The following is a 19,638-nucleotide window of genomic DNA, read 5'->3' as shown; positions in this document are numbered from 1 at the left end:
TCTTCTAGAGATTCTTTAGGCATATATATATATGTAAACATTAATATATACTCTTATCCCTTCCTTTAAAACATAAATGATCACATTCTAGACATACTGCCTGTACGCAGGTTTTGTTTTACTTTTTACTGAACCATTTGACTTGGAGATCTTTCCATATCAGTACATAGATATCTTCATATTTTTGAGAGCTCTATAATATCTTATTACATGGATACACCTTAATTTATTTAAACAATTTCCAATGGAAAGGCATTTGGGTTGTTCCCAATTTTTAAATATTATATTAATATTGCAACAAGTGAAGTTATATATCTGTCATTTTGCATGTGGATAAGTATACCCGCAGGAGAAATTTCTAGAAGTGGAATTACTGGGTTAAAGAGGTGTAATGGTTAGGGCCTGGTGTCAACTTGGCCAAGTGATGATGCCCTTTTGTCTGGTCAGGCAAACACTAGCCTGACAGTTGTTGCAAGGATATTTCATGACTGGCTGATATACTTGAAGGTTGCTGTATTAAATCATCAGTCAGTTGATTGCATCTGTGGCACATCTGTGATCAACTAAGTCATGTCTCTGACAACGAGAGAATCCAATCAGTGGAAGGCTTTTAAGGAAGAAATGAGACTTTCACTGCTTCTTCAGCCAGCGAGCCTCTCCTGTGGAGTCTGTCCAGACTCTTTGTTGGAGCCACCAGCTTCATAGCCTGCCCTGCGAATTTTGGCCTTTTCCATTTCCATGGTTGCATGAGGCACCTTTATTAATCTCCTATTTACAGATCTGTCCTGTTCTGTTTCTCTAGAGAACCCTGACTAACACATAAGGCTTACTAAAAAATATCATTTGATACAATATTAGTGAACATAGGTGCACTGTTTCAAAAAGTATAACCCAAATCTCAGTAACTTAATACAGTCACATGCTAACACAAATGCAAAAGGTTGATTTTTCCTCACTACAGTGAGAAAAGGCCAGTGAGAGGGGATGGACCTGCTGTACACAATTACTCAAACTGAAGTTCCTTCCATCTGGTGGCGCTACCATTCCCTGGGGAAGGAGAATTCCAGAAGCCCACCTAAGGGTATCCTTGAATTTTGCTGAACACTGAGACATCCACGCTTAAGCTGAAACTCTCCAAGGTCAGGCAGAGTTCCCTGGTAACTGAGCCGAATGGCTCAGGGCTGACACTGAGCTGGGTGGCACTGGAGATCCAGCAGTCAGAGTTAAGTGTCCTTGTTGATCAGGAGACATTCACTAGAGCTTCCGCAACAGCCACACTCATTTCACTTTGGCTCTTCACAGGTTACTAACATAAGGGTTACTTGAGAGCTTGGGGTCTCAATCTAATGCCCGGATCCTGGGTTTTTAACTCATAATGTGCTACTCCATTTAGTTCCCTGGGCCTTAAAGAAGCCATGTCATTTTGCCTTGTGTTTAGGTCACCCCTCCTTTCCAAGTATCTGCTGAAAATCCAATATATGCATGTCCCTGGGCTAAGGACTGATGGAGATACAAAGATGAATAAGACATTGCCCTCCAAGAGAAAGATATGCAAAATACAAAAACAAACAAAAGGTGATCAGAAATACAGCATTGGCATAAGCAAGGAAGGTACTCATAGGAGTTCGGTGAATGAGGAGGTCAGTTCTAGCTGGGGAGGCTCAAGAGCTCCTCATGACCATTAACATATTAGCAGAGCCTCAACTACATTTTTAGCATCTTTTGTCCCTATGTCTATAGCTATCATAAAGACCTTTACTACGTTGTAACAGTGAGAAGAAAAAGGAAGGCAGGAGGCAAGGGAAAGTATTCCACATGAGAGCGCCGAGCCCTCAGTGTGGCTTTTCCTTGACCTTTTTTCACCATTTCCCACTGGATTCTTTTCTCAGCTCCTTTTACATGACTGAGACTCATTCCTCTAGTGGCTGTTTCCTGTTTTCACCTGTTTCCTTGACTCTGTGTCTGGAGGCCAGTCAATAGCTAGACATCTTACAATATTCTGATTTTTCTTATTTCATTATGGTATCAGAGCTATTGCAGTAAATAAGTTTCCTGCCTCCTCTCTCTTCCCATTAACACACATAAAGGTGTCCTTGAGATCAATTGGTCCTCTCTTCATTTTACAGAAAAGAAACTAACATGGGGAAGCTACAACTTCTTCCCTAAGTTAAACGGCTGGTCAAAGCATCCTCCTCCCGCTTGCAGACCCCTCCCATGCTCGGCCAGCCCCGGGGCCATCTTTGGAGGCTATCGCACCTTCCTCTACATTGCGTGCACCAGAAACTTATCTGTTAGACCATCAGCAAAGCCTCCTTTTGTAGCCTCTTCTATGCATATTTCAAACAGCTGAAATGATATTGTATGTGTGATTTTGTATCATGGTATTATTCTAATATTAATTCCTGTCATGATTTGATCAGCTGTTTTTCAAACATCCATGTAGATTAAACAAAATATATTAAGTGCTTGTCATGTGCTATGTACTAAGCTAGCTGGCAATAAATAGTGGATAAGATTCTTTAAGAAATAAAAGGACAGGAGATTCGGAGAGAGCAAAGAATGCTGCAGCCCCACAAAGCAGAGTCCACGAGCCAGCGACCTTTGGAGATAAAGAAGGAAAACGCCTACTGGAGAGCTTCATGAAACCAGAAGCCAGGAGAAGAAGCTAGCAGATGATGCTGTGTCCGCCATGTGCTCTTCCAGATGAGAGAGAAACTGTGACTGTGTTCGCCATGTGCCTTCTCACTTGAGAGAGAAACCCTGAACTTCATTGGCCTTCTTGAACCAAGGTATCTTTCCCTGGATGCCTTAGATTGGACATTTCCATAGACTTGTTGTAATTGGGACATTTTCTCAGCTTTAGAACTATAAATTAGCAGCTTATTAAATTCCCCTTTTCAAAAGCCATTCTGTTTCTGGTATATTGCATTCCGGCAGCTAGCAGACTAGAACAAGAGGATATTAATTTGGAATCTGAATATTACCAAATTGCCCTTTTGGAGGTTAGAGCAATTTATATTCCCACCAGCAACGTTATGAGAATGCCTGCTTCCCCCTTTGCTTCATCAGAATGTATCAAACATACGAACTTTTGCCAGTCTGACCAGTTAAAAAAATTAGACATCACTGTGAGTTTAATAATTTGCATCTCTCTTTTCTGAGTGAGGATGAGCATCTTTTCATACTATTTAAGGGCCATTTGTATGTCCTATTTTGTGAACTGTTCATTTTCCTGCTTCCACTTTTTCTAATCAGTCCATCTATTTCTTCTTCTTTTCTAGAACCACTTTGTGAAATGAGTTGCAAATGTACATTTTCTCAGTTGTATCATTTCTTATTTGTGTTTTGACTTTGATTATATATTTTTGACTTATATACACAGTATATACACAGTAAGTTCTTTATCATTGTATGCAGTAAGGCTCTTAGAAACACACTTTTTATGTGGTGTTTCAAAAGAAATGGGGCTCTGCTGAGGACTCAAGGCCACTCAGCCTAGATCTAAGCTGACAGCCTCCTGTGTCTACACCGTAAGCAGTTCTCTTCTCAGGCTCCTCTGGGCACCCGGGGGATGTGAATCAGACTTTTTGTAAAGAGTTTTACGTTTCTGGAGAGAAAGACCTTTAAACAAAGACCTTTAAACAGTTCTTACCTTTGGTCTGGTCTGAATCGAGTGTCAGTAGGCGGCAAGAAGGACTTTGATGATGGATCCAGTTCATTTAATTCTAGCGCAAACTGTGTGAAGCCATAATACTGCTCAGAGCCTTTAGGCATGGGATCTAAAAGAAAAGCACATTGTTCATCCCATACTTGCATTTTACTCATATTTTAATTCCTTCACTATTTTTATTTTTTGTCTCTGACCAGCTACAACTTTTTTTTTTCCTTCTCAGATTTAAACTGTTCCATTTCTATTAAGATATTCTGGCTAAGAAAATAGGTACTGAGTATTTCTCTAGAAAATTTTCTTCTATTTACAAGGATAAGGCCTCCTTTGTTTGGGATGTAATATTTATACAATGCCATGAAGTTTTTTTCTATGCTTTTTTTTTGTATGTGGTATGGCGGAGTCACATTTCATTCTTTTTCCATGTGAGTATCCCATTATTGCAGCACCATTTATTGAGGTTTTTGTTTGTTTTTGTTGGTTTCTTTGTTTGTTTGGGAGGTGCATGGGCCGGGAATTGAACCTGGGTCTCCCTATGGCAGGTGAGGATCCTACCACTGAACCACCCTCACACCCCCTTTTTTCTATGCTATTTAAGCTATAAAAATATAATTTCTTGGGGCGGGCCGCGGTGGCTCAGCGGGCAAAGTGCTTGCCTGCTATGCCGGAGGACCTCGGTTCGATTCCCGGCCCCAGCCCATGTAACAAAAACGGAGAAACAAAATACAATAAAACAAGAAAGTGTTTAAAGATGTTTCCCTTTCTTCCTTCCTTCCTTCCTTCTATCCTTCCTTCCTTCTCTCTGTCTTTCCTTTAAAAAAAAAAATAAATAAATAAAAAAAAAATATATATATATAATTTCTTGTTGAAGTGGATATGAGAAAAAGCTTTGGGCCCATTTTCTCCTTGTTGGCAGAGACTTAGAATTCATTTTTCATTTGAAGGGATGTCAAACTCTCCCAAAACTTTGCCTGCCACCTAGAGCAGTGCCACCACAGCAGAGTGGCCACTAAATGTTAATTCTCTTCTTCCATTCCTGCCCTTCTTTCCACTAACTCCCTACTCCCCCTCTGCCCCCCAAATTCTATACATTTAAATTTAAGACCATTAAGTGTACTGTCCTAACTTGAATTCCAACTAAGAATCATACAATTATGTATTGAGTCAATCAAGTGTAGGATAGTAAAATTCATTCATAGTTTTAGTTCTCGTTCTTCATACATGCAAATACCAATGCCTTCCCTGAACTTTTCTGCGGACCCATTTTTTGAGCTAGAGAAGTCCTTCTTGTAACTAGTTGAAACATGAGGAAATAACAAAGCTCCAATGTGCCCTCAGAAATCTGCCTCTCTCCTGGAAGCACTGGATGAAGTAGTGGTGTTTAAGGGTGGGCAATCTTGCTCATGCTCCATGCAGAGATATAGAGTCAAAGCACCACTTCAGCATTCCGGAAAAGGTGCTAGTGGTCCCCCGTGATTCATACTCTGAGCAAAGGAGAGGGATTGACTTACTTGAAAACTTTCACTCGTGTCTCTGAACCTAGGAAGGCCACAGGTGCCAACTAAGTCTAGCTTCACGGCAACCTCTGTGATGGTAGAAGATGCGGCAGCTGCTCACTGAAAGGAGCTTTTCTGGCACCAGAGATTTTCCTTTCTGAATTGCTGATGGACAATTCTGTTTCGCTGGCACTCTGCCCTCTCCCAGGGATGAATCTAGGTCACTGTGAATCTCTCCAGGCTCATCCTTCCCTAGTGACTGATTCCAGGATGGGTTTGGACCCAATTCAGACTGACATGAGGTGAGGACATATTTGCAGGGTCCTCCTGGGAAATATTTCATGTTTGAGAAAAAGAGAAGCATGGGAGAAGACCTATTTTACCTCTTTTTACTGCCTACTAGGCTGTCATTGAGGAGACGGGATTGAATTGTGACACCCATTTTACAAACTTGAGGGCAAACATCACCAACACACTGGGAAGGGCAGAATATTTCCTTAACGATCTGAGTCCTTGCCAGAGGTAAGTCACCTAAAAAGTTCTGGAGCCACCCACCTCCTCACTTACTGCTGAGTAGCAGCATGTATACGAATGGTTTAAGCTATTATTAGAATGGTTTTCTGTTTTTATTTTTATGAGCCTAAAGCATCCTAACAGATGTATCAGAGAACAATTGTTTTATAATATTACTATGACTTAGAAACAACTAACGTGTTAGATCAGAAGATGGACAAAGATCTTAAAGTGTTGGGGGGACATGCTGAGGAAGGTGTGGGTGCCCTAGGCCTTCTCCCCACAGCTGCTTCCAGGGCTCAACATCCCCCTGGACCACACAGGGGAGATAAGAGGGAGATGCCTGGCCTTGTACAGCCCCAGGCCACTCTGCTTTCCCAGCAACACTTTCTATCTCTAACCTAGAATGACTTTTTTTTTGTATGCTATATGCCCGGGGTCACATTTCATTCTTTTACCATGTGAGCATCCGGTAATTACAGCACCATTTGTTGAAATTTTTGTTTGTTTTTTCTTTCTTTCTTTCTTTCTTTGTTTTTGGGAAGTACACAGGCTGAGAATCGAACCCAGGTCTCCTGCATGGCAGGCGAGGATTCTACCACTGAACTACCCTTGAGCCCCGTAAGAATGACTTTTTCTGCTTCACTAATACTCCTGCTTGGTGCCAAATTTAGATACAGGAGTGATGTTCAAAGACCGTACGCAGACTGGAAGGAAGACCACGGGCTGGCAGTCGCTTCATTCTCAGATTAAGAACCTCAGACCTGGCAGCCCAACTGTGGAGCTGTTGACAAGCATGATGACGACTTCGAGATATTAGATAAAGGAAATAAGAGGACAACTCTCCTAGAACAGAAATGCAGGCAGAGACTGAAGAAGGACACGTGCTGTCCACCTGCAGTTCCTCTGACCATGCCCCCACCCCCCTGGCTTGGGGGTGATTAACCTGGACACTCACTTGCTCTCCAGAGGCATGTGGATGAAGAGGTGCCACCGCAGTAGATACTTTCATGCCATTTCCCAAACAGCCGATGCACTGCTTTTCCATCCTTGTCAAACACCGTGCCTTCAATCTCATGGGCATTAGTGCTCCAGTATTTTGCCTAGAAGAGGGAAGACTTGCTTGTTTAATATCTGGGGACCCAACTTATTACAGCTATTAAGAAAGGAGAAAGAGAGAGAGAGAGAGAGAGAGAGAGAGAGAGAGAGAGAGAACCATAAACACTGCATCTAGTTTGCCAGTTTGGGGTCTGGCTTAATTTTCAAAAATCACACTTTTAGATATTTCATAAAAAATGAAGTTAACACTATATTTGCAATTTGTAACTGAACCAACATTTGTATGATACATTTAAGAAAATCTGCTACATATAACACAGGAAGGAAAGGTCATTCTCCTCTTAGACATCGGCCAAGTAGTACAACTGGTGCTAAATCCCAATTCCTCAGGAACAGCTGTTCCCTGGTAGGGCTCTCACTATTGTAATTTAAAAGAAACTGAATACATCTAATTTTTCTTTACAGGATTTAGGTCTTTTTAAACCAATCAGGGGGTGTGCTTGAGCTTTCAGTTTCTTTAATTGCCCGCCCCCCCTTCCACACTCACACACCTAGGTCTGTTCAGCATCCCGTGGGGACCTCCTGCAGCCCATGTCCACACACTGTGTGCTGCTGAGTCAGGGACAGCTGAGCCTCACTCAGCCTTGTGGGTTTTATGCAGTACCACAATGATGCCAGCAGGGGGAGATCTAACTCCCTAGAGTAATCTTCCTAATACCTGGCTGCCCTAAAAATCTCTATGAAAGAACAGAAGGCATTTCTCTATAAATCAAAAATCCTAGTACTATTTTCAGCTGAAACAGAATCCATATTTGGAAACCACTAAAGCTGAGTGGCATTTTCAGGCCATATTCTGGGTTCCGCACTGCAAGGCTATGGTAAAAAAGTGCGAGGAAGGGTGGGATGTAACAGCATCTCGGAGCTAAATCATAAAATTAAAATGAAATTTGAGTTCCGCAGCCATGTCAAAAGGGGAGGTAAAAGACAAAATACAATCCAAGTTTCTTCTGAAACAGGAATCAGATTTCCTCTTTAAAGACATTTCCTCAATTCAATGTTGACAGTACGGTGGGAAGCCACAGGGGAGGTGGCCATATCCCACGGGTGACCGGTGCATCTGGTTTCAGCTTCTCTTTCAAAACCAAAGGCATGAGGACAGTTCTAACTGTTCATCTCTTACGGCTACAAAAATCCTCCCTCGCCCTAAGAGAATGAAAATGATGCGGGTAGGAAAAATGGGAGCTGAGCATATATCCTTGGGGAAAAATGTAGGTGACATCACAGCCAGGTCAGAGGTACAGATCCCTACTGCTGTTTGCCCTTGCTTCTCTTTGGAGTGAGCTTAGATGATGCCTTTAAGACAGAGCCATTTTTCATTTTACTGCCCAAATATAAGGGCACGACTAGCTTTATGTTTGCTCATAACACCGAGCTGACTTTTAGGCATAACAGAGGTCTCGAGCCACCTTTCTATAAACGTCACCAGTTACAGGTAGCACAGAGGTGCTTTGTGAAATTCCACAACGAGAGCCCAATCCCTATGATTTTGATTTAACTAAATGCAAATTTAATTTAAAGTCATGTTACGTGCATGGGATTTTTAAGGACAAGAGAGGCCCTAAAGAAGGAGAGAAGATGGAGAAAGGGTACAAATCAAGGCAGTTGGAAAGAAAGATGATTTTATACTGTTTGGCTCGGGCCCATCTTTTCTATTATTCCATGGGCAATGCAGAGGCTGTGCTGTGCGCAGTGCACGAGGGCGGCAGTGGTGGACAGAACAGACCACATGCAGCTCTTCTAGAGCCCGGGGCAGTGAGGAGGCTGTGGGAACAGAAAGCAAGTGCGCCAGTGGCAGGGATGCCTCCCGTGAGGCTACAAGGGCCTCCAAGAGGAGGTGCTGGTGGCTGGGGGTCCAGGGAGAGCCACCCAAGCAGATGGAAATGAAGAAACAAGGCGGAACACAGCGAGGATGGAACCGGGCGAGATGGGGCGAGGGCTGAGGACTGTGTGCACATGCGCGGAGTGCAGACTCTGCGGGACCTTGTGGGCCCCTGTAAGGATGTTGTTGGTTGAAGAATTGCTATGGTGTGATTTATGTTTATAACATAACATGTTTATAAATCAGCTACTGCCGTGAGAACATGGTGGAAACAGGGGACTAGCTGGGAGCCACGCGGTGGTACAGGTGAAGGAGGTGGGGCTGGCTCCAGGCACAAAAGTGAAGGTGAAAAAATCCCCCCAGCCGCCCTTCCAGACCATGGCTCACCCTCCCCCCCCTCCCCCCCAGGTACCTTTATAAAATTCACTTTGCAGTGGCAGGAATCGTCATGCCGGTTCTTAATGACTATCTCTCCATAGTGCTCAATCCACCTCTGCCCGCTTAGGATGTTATGGATGCAAGAGGTCACTTTGTTCCACTCAAAATGATCTCCAAAACTGAAAAGGAGGGAACAGTGAAAGTGATGATTCCCAAAAGAGCACCAACATTTTGAAAAACCAGTCATGCAAAGAATGACTCATTCTCTCACTTCCCAGACCACAGCCTGGGCGCTGCTCTGTGCCGGGCACATGCCACGTGCCAGCGCTCTCCGGGAAGCACGTGTGCAGCCACAGGACTCAGCAGGCAGAGTCACGGGCCAGGAGGCAGCAAGGAGACCGATGATCTCCTGTGCCAGCCCGTACCCTCTCTCACAGAGGAGGAAACTGAGGGCCAGCGGTGCCTTGTCTATAGTCCTGAGCCAGGAAAGGGAGGTGGGAATGAGGAAGCTACAGGGTTTTTCACAATTTGCTATATACTTATTACTTAAATCTTTTACAGTGAGAAAGTATTCGGATATTACTTAAGGAGTTAAATAATAATTATGAGGATAATAAAATCTAACATTCATACTCAGCAAGTACTATTTTAAGTGCTTTACGTTTATCATCTGTTTAATCTACACAACAGCCTGTGAAATAGGTGGTACATTATCCCCATTTTCCAGATGAGGGAACTGATGATCAGAGACATTAAGTAACTGCCTGAGGATTCACAGTAAATGGCAGAGCCAGCACTTGAATACAAGTAGTCTGGTTCCAGAGTCCATGCCAACAACCATTCTGCTTTATAAAGAAAGATCAGCAATCCCTGTAAGATCAAGGCTATTTCTCTCCCTCTCCTTTTCCCAATCCCCTCCCCCCCCCCCCGCCCCTGTCTCCCCCACCACATCCCATCCCATGACTTGGTCCTGAGGTACTACCTGCAAAAAAACCTACATCCCCACCTTTGGGGGAACTAAAGAATCTGAAGCAATGCAATTGCTGTCACGACTGCCTTTCAGTTCTGATGAACTCAAAGAGAAAGTCTCCACTGGGCGTAACCCTGCCTGTAACAACTCATTTCCCTTCATAACTAACTAAAAAAGAGCAGACTTCAGAAAAGGGAAGAGAGAGTTTAATAACATTGTCTCTTTCACAGTCTTTATTTGTATGGTTACTTCCTATTTATGGTAAATGATACTGGCATTCTATTTCAAGTAGTGACAAAAAGTTTTCTTTTCAAAATAAATTTGTGAGTTGAGGAAAGAAACAATATACTAAGTAAACAATAGCAGAGGGGGAGGGCGAATATGGCAATAATTGAGAGAGTTAGATTACTTGACAAATACTTTCGTAACATAATAGTATTTCATTGCAGAATGCCCAGGCACCGTTCAAAGAATTATTCCGTGAACCCTAATGAACGGCAGGCTGTGGGAGCGTCCACGCGGTTCCTGCCTCACAGGCAGGGGAACCGAGGCGCAGAGGTTAAGTGCAGCCGGCTGGAGGGTGGGGAGCTAGGGCTTCGACACAATGCCCCGTCCTCAGCCTCTTCTCTTCTCACTCCATACGCTCCTTCTCAAACTAGCTGAGGGCCCCCTACGTGCTGGCCCTGGGCCGTATCCTTTACCCGTATTAGCACGTGTCCCTCAACTTCCGAATGTGGCAGATACTATGAATTCTATTATCAGAGGAGTAGACTGAGGCTTAGAGAGGCCCTCCTCCATGGGGGCCTGATGTGTCACTCCCCTGTGACGCTTATACCTTTCTTAAGAGGAATTTTGACAGTGAGGGTGATGACAATGTTAAATTAAAAAAAAAATTTTTTTTGTTAGGAAGTAGAAATTTGAGTTTAAAAATGCTTCTATTCAGGGAACTTTGGTTTCTAGGAAGTGTTTCTGTTTAAGGGAGAAGATGTGAAATCATCAAAATGAAGAGCAATTGAACCTACTGTCAAGCTTGAAAGAAAAAACACACTCAGTATCATCAGGAAAGATGGGCCCCACGTTCCTGAAGCTAAACCTTGGCCCTAAATGCTACCAAGTTCTCACAGAAGAACTTACGCTGGCAGAGTCACATGGGTTGTGCCAATTGGAACAATTTCCATGGATTTACCCCAGAATTTGTTTTTCCATCTTACATCTGAAATGACATACCAAATATTACATATTTAGAATGACAGTAAAAGAGTTCTTAGGCTGGATAAATGATCAGTCAAGGTACAGATCAACCTCTTCATAATAGAACAAATTATTATACAGGAAAACTTCTCATGTAATAATTATTTAGCAGCAACAGGACTCTGATGTGATGAGACACAGACTTTGTAAAGACAACTGGAAGCAACATGGAGAATGAAACAAGAGTAGGAGAGATGAGAAGCAAGGTGATAAGTGAAGAGGTGACCAGCTGCCCCAGCGAGAAAATAGGATGAAATGAACCACGACCGCAGCAGGGGTGAGGCGGAAAGGAGCGACATTCGCACTGTGAAGGAAGGAGAAATAGACCTGAGTGGCAAATTAGAAGGAGATTCTGACAGAAAGGAGGAATTTAGGGATGATGATTTCTCTAACGAGTAAATAACTCAAGGAGTTAGAAAACAGAAAAGAAAAAAACACACGTGATTAGGAGAAAGTATAGGTAAGTAAGTAGAGGTAAGTTTGGGAATACGGGACAGAAAGAAGTCAGAGGACAGACTATGAAAAAGATGTGGGAGTCGCTTCCTCCTTGGGTCATGATCAAGTAACACAGGAAGAGATAACCTTCTTCCCTGAAACAGCTGAAAAAAAAAACCAAAAATAGATAAAATACATGAAAAAAACTGTTTTTCACACATTGGACAACCGGCAGCATAAGATACTGATCTGAAAGAAGGGAAATGAACAAGGCAGCTATAAAATTGCCCCAGCTTACTGGAGAAAGTTTGCAGCCCACAGAAAGGTAGAACCCAGGCGGAGGCCAGTGAGATTCTTGAGGAAAAACAGATTAGAAAACCCAAGGCAGCTAGAATTCACAGGGCAGAGTACTGGAAAGACAGCAGTTTAAAGAAAGAGCTCTGGAGACCTGCAGGGACTTCTCCGCCAGGCTTCACTGAACCCTGAGCAGTGTGGGGAAACGACACCTGGCCGGTGACCTCCAGAAAGATCCTGTGGAACAATCCCCAGAGCTCACACAGGGCTGGAATCGCCATGCTCCCAACTGCCAGGGTCCAGATCTAAGGCATCCATTAGAGCTGCAGAAGGCTCTTGACTCAGTAGTGGGACAGTATTAGTACTAGGTTAAGGCGCTGTCTGACATGCCCAACAAAATTTTAAAGCAACCTTCAAAAGGATAAAATGGTTTCCAAGTAACTTAACTGTGTCCTAGATAAAAATCTCAGAAACATTTAGAGGAATATGAAAAACTCCCACATATGATCATTTAATTTCCATAATATCTGGCATCCAATACAAATTACCAAAAACGCAGAGAAGCAGGAAAATACAACCCATAATGAGGGGAAAAATCAATTAATAAAAAACAGACCCAGAAATGACACAGATGATAGAATCTGTAGAGAAGGACATTAGGGACTGCAATAAACTCCACAGTTTAGAAGGTAGAGAAAAGTGAAAGATGATAAAGAGAGACATGAAAAATATAAAGACCCAAACCCAAACTGAACTTCTAGAGATGAAAAATAAACTGGATTTAATAAGAAAAATTGCAGAAGAAATAATTACTGAACTTACTAGAAACTACCCTAAAAGAAAGAAAAAAAGACAGGAAGAAAAAAATGAACAGATCATCAATGAACTGTGGGATAATTTCAAGCTATCTAAAAAGGTGTAACTGGAATTCCAGAGAGAAGGGTGAACAGAAAAATACTTGAAGAAATAATGGCTGTACATTTTCCAAGTTTGATGAAAACTTAATTTCTCAATTCTAAAAACTCAATGAACCCCAACCATAAGAAACATGAAGAAAATGTGTCTAGGGCATATCACAATCAAATTGTTTAAAATCAGCGATAGAGAAGAAATCTTAAAAGCAGTGGGAGAGGGTGTTACAGGGAGAAAAACAAAGATAGGGATGATAGCTGACTTTTCATCAGAAAAATGCCAGAAGTCAATAGAGCAGTATAATTTAAAACTGAAAAAAAAAGTCAATCTAGAATTCATACTCGGGAAACACATCTTTTTAAATGAAGGCAAAGTAAAGTATTTTTCAGGCATACAAAGGCTGTAAAGCAGACCAACACTTTAAGATATATTAGAGGAAGGTCTTTAGGCAGAAGGAAAATAATATGGAAATATGGATCTATACAAAGGAATAAAAGGAGTACCAGAAATAGTAAATATGTGGGTAAATATAAAATATTTTTTTTCTTATTTTAAAAACATCTTTAAAAGATAATTGGTGCCAAGACAAGTCAATGGGAAAAGAATAGCCTTTTCAATAAATGGTGCTGGGATAAGGGGATGGCCACATGCAAAATAATTTAGTTGGAACAATTCATCACATCTAAGCAAAAATTAATTTAAAAAATGGATCAGAGACCTAAATATAAGAGTTTAAATTACAAAAATCCTAGAAAACATAGGTATAAATCTTCATGATCTTGGATAAAGAAACGGATTCTTCGATATGACACCAATGTATAAATTCAACAACAGAAATTAATTTTAATGGGATTCATTACAATTCAAAACTTCAGCGTTTCAAAAGACATCATCAAAAAAAGTGAAGACAACTCAGAATGGAAGAGAATTTTTGCAAATCATATATTTCCTCAGGTATTTATGTGTAGAATATAAATAACTCAACAATAAAAAGACAAATAACCCAATTTGAAAATGGGCAAAGGATCTGAATAGACATTCTCCAAAAAAGATATACAAATGGCCAACAAGTACATGAAAAGAAATCAACATCATTAGCCGTTAGGGAAATGCAAATTAAAACCACGATGAGATGCCATCTCACACCCTCTAGGAGGGCTATAATAAAAAAGTTAGATAATAAAAAGTATTAGCAAGATGTTTATACATTGCTGGTGAGAATATAAAATGCTTCAGTCTCTTTGGAAAACAGTCTAGTGGTTCCAGAAAAATTTAAACATATCACATGACTAGCAATTCAAACAACCAAACATATTTAGTGTCTTTTGAAATATGTAAGGTATTTCAAGCAGCTGTAGAATAAAATAAAGAAAAAGTTGCAGGAAAAAAAAATGGCGGTGGCCTAAATAAAGACTAAAAATTTGTTAAAAAGTCAATACCCAAATGATACTCCTGAATACCTAATTATGAAAGCAAAATGTATCAATTATGGCTCAGAAATTAGAGGTGAGAGCATCAAATGGTAGAGATTATTCTACAAGACCCAAGTCCAGGGAAAACTTTTGATCAAGCATTTACAGGAACTTCTGGATAAAATGTGTAACATTACAAAAATGATGGAAGTCAAATCTATTAGCACATTACCTTGCCAGAAAACAAAATTCCCAGACTCAGCATGACATGCAGAAATAGGAGGGTGGTGGCTGACCTGATGGAAACAAAGGGCAAAAAACAAAAAATTAACTTTTGAGTCTCTTGATATTCAGTCCTTGTCTCCTGCACTGAGATGTAACACGGCCCACAGTCTTATACTGGTGGAAGCCATTATACTAGTTTCCTTAAACATGTCTGTCCTCAAGAGGCTAAACTCCCAACGTGCTCAACTGACGCAGGCCTGCCGGTGTAAGGAGAACACAGGCAGGTGAAATCCTTTGTGGGCATGTGGTCAGATGGCAAGTGATGAGATTAAAGATGCATTTTATATGTGAAAATAATAAAAACACAGGCACACAAGGACTTCCCAGTTCATAAACCATACAATCTGACATTGGCTACCAATCTCAACATCTTCATTACCTTATTATGATAGTATCTCCAAATGTTTCAGTGAAGATGGCAAATAGTAAATATTTTTAAACGCTACTTCTAAGCAACATAACAGCGCTCTCTGGCTCAGCAGATTTAACTTTTCTGAAAACTCTGCAACGCAAAGTCCAGCATCTTTTCAAATCACCCACACAATAAATCCACGTTTTTAAAGAATAATGTTTCTACTACAATAAAGAGCTAAACAAAACTATTACTGAAGAAACATTTGTCAACAGCTAAGAAAGATTATTCACATCTGGAACTATACAGTTCCTTAAGTAAACAAGCAACTATATTCTAGAAAAAAGGATCTCCTGTAGCAGAGACCGTAGCACATTTCTCTGCCTTTTGGCAGGCAGGACATTACTTCCGTTTTATTCACTAATGAAGCTAAAAAGAATATGGCTCCTCGATTTTCTGGGGGGACATTTGAGGCACGTGAGCAGTACATGTGCTGTGAGGATAATTAAGTGTTAGTGATACCAGTCACACAGCCAGTGGTGTGCCCAGAAATTTGTCTTGGCTGACTCCTTTGCCAGACACATCTTATTAGAACATCTAGTCCAAAGTCCTCATTTTACAAATGAGGAGACTGAAATTAGAAAGTTTAAGTAACTTAACTATACCAGCTTGCCCCAAGAAAAATAGGGACGAAGATTTAAATAGTGTGGGTATCTCTCAGATTAGTTAATGAACATAAACCCCAGACAGAGCATGAGGTGGGATATACAGATGTGTTGTTTCCGGCTTGTCTTCCTTCCTACATGCCTCCTAAGAATGATCCCTCGCTGTGCTTATGGGAATTTCAAGGGCATTTTCTACTACAAGCATTGACTTAAAAAACCTAATTCCTGAAATGGAACTCTCCCCTTGCTTTCTTCTTTTTTAAATATAATCATTTGAAGATACTTTGTATCATAGAATGCTATATCCCCTTCCACGGATTCTTTTTTTAAAACATTACATTCTGGAATGCTTTTTTTTCCCCCTAATTAGAGAAGTTGTAGGATTACAGAAAAACCATGCATAAGATAATTTCCACAAATCACCCTATTATTAACATCTTGCATTAGTGTGGTACATTTGTTACCCTTGATGAACGAATATTTTTATAGTTGTACTATTAACTATGGTACATTATTTACAATAGGGTTCACTGCATTGTATAGTCCATGTTTTTTCTTTTAATTTTTATTCTAATAACATATGCACCTAAAATTTACCCTTGTAACTACATTAAAATATATAATTCAGCACTGTTAATTGTGTTCACAATGTTGCACTACCATCACTACCACCCTTACCAAAGCTTTCCCATCAACCCAAATAGAAACTCGGTCAACTTAGGCATTAACTCCCTATTCCTTACCCGCAATCCAGCCCATGGTAACCTATACTCTAGTTTCTGACTCTATGAATTTGCTGGTTCTAATTATAACATATCACTGAGATCATACGATATTGGTCCTTTGTGTCAGGCTTATTTCACTCAACATGATGTCTTCGCTCCTTTTAATGGCTAGATAATATTCTATGATATGTATGTACCACATTTTATTTATCCATTCACTCCACCAGTTCTTTTCCCCTGTCAGTTCTCAATGAAAACAATGAAGTTCACTTTCGAATATTGGAATCATATAAAACAAAATTAGGGCAAGACAATGCCCACCCCCAACCTCTGCCTTCTACCTTCTCCCCTTTAACACCACCCCCCCACACACACACACACACCTCAGTGAGTGGGACAGAAACTACGGAATGCTCCCTACCCCCATAATGTAGACATTTTAATGTGGGTTATTATAAAGCAGGTCATATTCCCACAAACAATCTAATAATGGGGGAAGCAGGTGGATTACAGCTTTGACCGAGAACTTGGCATCTTTATAGGTGTGGCCATAGTAAACATCAAGGCAGAATACAGCTCATAAAACTACAGCCTCTTCTGTAATAATTTTAAATCCCATAAAACAGGGATATATGTACCATCCATATGAATTATATATGAAATCCTATTATGCTGTAAGTATACATACATCCCACAAAAATGCAACTACTGTGGATGATTAATGAATCAGTGCTTAGCAGAGGGCCTTTAGGTGAGCACAACAGATGTTTTCTGAATGAATAAGATATCTGAATCAGCATTCAAATATCAACAATTTTGTTTATCTATTTCTGGTTTAAAAAGGCCTTTGAGGCTGATTAAAATTTAATTTTAATCTCCAGGGAAACTTAAGCTGATGCCTTATTTTTTTTGTTACATTTCCTCACAACAGATACTTATTCATGAAACATATATGGCCCATCTACCAGGCATCAGTGAACGAGTGAGAGCTTTAGGAGTTCCACAGATCGGGGCCTTCACTGCGCTGTCATCTACTGGCTGTGTGATCTTGAGCAAATGTCTTCACCCTCTGAGCCTCAGTTATCTCATCTGTAAAACAGGGTTGAGACTACTGTCTTTGCACACTTAGAAAAAAAACCAGCACATGTAATGTGCTCAGGATTATCTGCCGTATGGATCAAGCAGAGATGAAATTTCATTTTTTTTCATGAGTGGTATTTCTACTTAGTTCTCACAGGACCCCTGTATTTCAGTATTATTACTTTTATTTTATAAATTAGGAAACAGCAGCTCAGTACAGTAAAGAACCTGCCCAATGCTCCACATTTAGTTAGTGCCAAAGTAGTTCTTTACACGCAGGTCTTCTGATTCCAAAGCCGATGCTCTCAGAGTTGGGCTCTGTCCTGCCCCACAAGCTACGTTCAGGCTTCCCTCGGGGGATCTTTTGAACCTAATCTTTCTCGCCTCTCACTGATTTCTCTGTAAAACGAGGCCTAATGATATCTCTGGCCTGAAAATTTAAGATTCTACCATTTGTTCTCAATGTCTTGCTATATTCCACCAAAGTGGCTAGTGGGTGCCAGTGGATTTGAAAATTAGATGAGGCTCTAACTTGGGTGCCCTGAGAAAGCTGCACGTCAAAGTTAATTATTTAATTTTAGAGGAGGGCAAACTTTCTAATATCTACCACAGTAGAAAATAATGGACACAATCTAATCTGTCTTTGCTAGTGTGGGATTTGGTTGAGTCTCCTTTTTCATTACATCTGAAGGCATAGAAAAGGCAGTAAACGAGTTTGAGTCTGAACTGACCCAGCCCCACTGTAGACCCTGTACTAGCCCACTGGATAAATCCAGTTCAGATTTTTTTTTTTTTTTAACACATCTATCACCTCTTCTCCGTCCTAAAAAAATAAGAGTAATTCCTGATTGGCAAGGATTCCTGGGCTTCAAAGAAATTAGCATACATGGGTTTTACTATTCAAGTATTTATATAACAAGACATGTATCCTTCTTTTTACAAGCTCCAATTCGATGAATTTCCCTGGTAGTTAAGAATGTTACCACTTATTTGGATGTGTGAAGGCTTTCCTCACCGTGACCTAGTTATTTTGATTTATGCTTTGAATGTATTTATATGAGATAGATGAGTGAGGGAGAAGCAGAAGGGGAAAGAATGTATTTCAATAATCATGTATTTTATGAGTTTTTCTTTCTCAGATCTAGAAAAATATCCCTTTAATTGCAGCTGTCCAGAGACCCAACTGTGTAGTCCTAGTTCCTAACTTGACTACAACAACCGAGGGCAGCTTGTGAGGAAGAGGGCAAGCGCCAGGCCAAAAGTCATCCAGGGAGGGGGCCAAGAGCCCATCCTTCCCATGTCATTCATCAAATGATAACTAGTCACCTCTGATGTGCCAGACACTGTCCTGGTCACAAAAGAAACAAAATCCCTGCCCTCATGAATGTTACATTTTAACACAAAAGTGGGTGAGACAGACAATAAACAAATAAGTACATATATAATCTACCAGCAAAAACAAGGACTAAGAAAAATAAAACAAAGCAGGGGAGACGGGAGGCAGGGGGTGGGAGTGCTACTCCAGAGAGGCTGACAAGAGCAGAGCTCTCTAGTAACAGAAACCCTGAAGCTAAGTGAAATAAGTATCTGGAAGAAGCGCGTCCCAGGCAGAAGACACAGTAAATGCCAACAGTTGGTAAATGATTGGTGTGTCTTAGGAGAAGCACGAACGCCAGCTGCAGTTGCAGGGCACAGTGGGAGAGGATGTGAGAGCTGGGGGAAGACCTCGTGGGAGCTCTGTGCCTCCTGTGGCTATGGGGACATCCGAACAGTTAATGAGTCCACTAGTCATCTATTACAATCTACCAGGCTAGGGGGCGAGCACCAGCAGGGAAGGTACTGGAAATGGCTGGCTTTGGACATATTCTGAAGGAAGACCCCAGCATTTGCTGATGGATAGGAGGTGGATTATAAGAAAGAGAAAGAACCTCAGTTGAAAGTTAGCTGCCTCTCCTCTGCAGAACTATACATTTTTTACTAAACAAATCCCCTTTTATTAAAAAAAAAAAAAAAAAAAAAAAAAAAAGGAAAGAGCTACTAAGGATGATGCCAAGGTTTTTTTTATTACTATTTATTTTGTCTTAACAACAGGAATTTACTGGCTCGTGGGTTCAGAGGCTAATAAAAGGCTTGCTTCCTCCAGGAGTCAGTGTCTTCTGGCGGGCTGGCAGTCTTTAGGTTCCTGATGTCAAGGTTATTGTTCTGCTTTCTGGGGAGAATGCAGATGCCAATTATTTTCTCTTCTCCTATGCTCAGTGTTACTCA

At 41.0% G+C, this 19,638-nt stretch overlaps 1 protein-coding gene across 7 annotated transcripts in view; it reads right to left on the bottom strand.

Moving 5' to 3' along the window:
- OSBPL3 (oxysterol binding protein like 3) overlaps nt 1-19,638 on the bottom strand; it is a 204,099-nt gene that overhangs the window by 8,163 nt on the left and 176,298 nt on the right. For all 7 annotated transcript variants that reach the window (XM_077121456.1, XM_077121499.1, XM_077121490.1 and 4 more), the window contains 5 exons: nt 14,499-14,562; nt 11,097-11,175; nt 9,027-9,171; nt 6,635-6,779; nt 3,653-3,779 (listed from right to left, as the gene is read on the bottom strand). In XM_077121456.1, the coding sequence (XP_076977571.1) occupies nt 3,653-3,779; nt 6,635-6,779; nt 9,027-9,171; nt 11,097-11,175; nt 14,499-14,562 (560 nt within the window). The remainder of the gene's footprint in view (nt 1-3,652; nt 3,780-6,634; nt 6,780-9,026; nt 9,172-11,096; nt 11,176-14,498; nt 14,563-19,638) is intronic.

Source organism: Tamandua tetradactyla, chromosome 1, assembly GCF_023851605.1.
Source record: "Tamandua tetradactyla isolate mTamTet1 chromosome 1, mTamTet1.pri, whole genome shotgun sequence".
NCBI lineage: Eukaryota > Metazoa > Chordata > Mammalia > Pilosa > Myrmecophagidae > Tamandua > Tamandua tetradactyla.
This window is presented reverse-complemented; position numbering and strand designations above follow the sequence as displayed.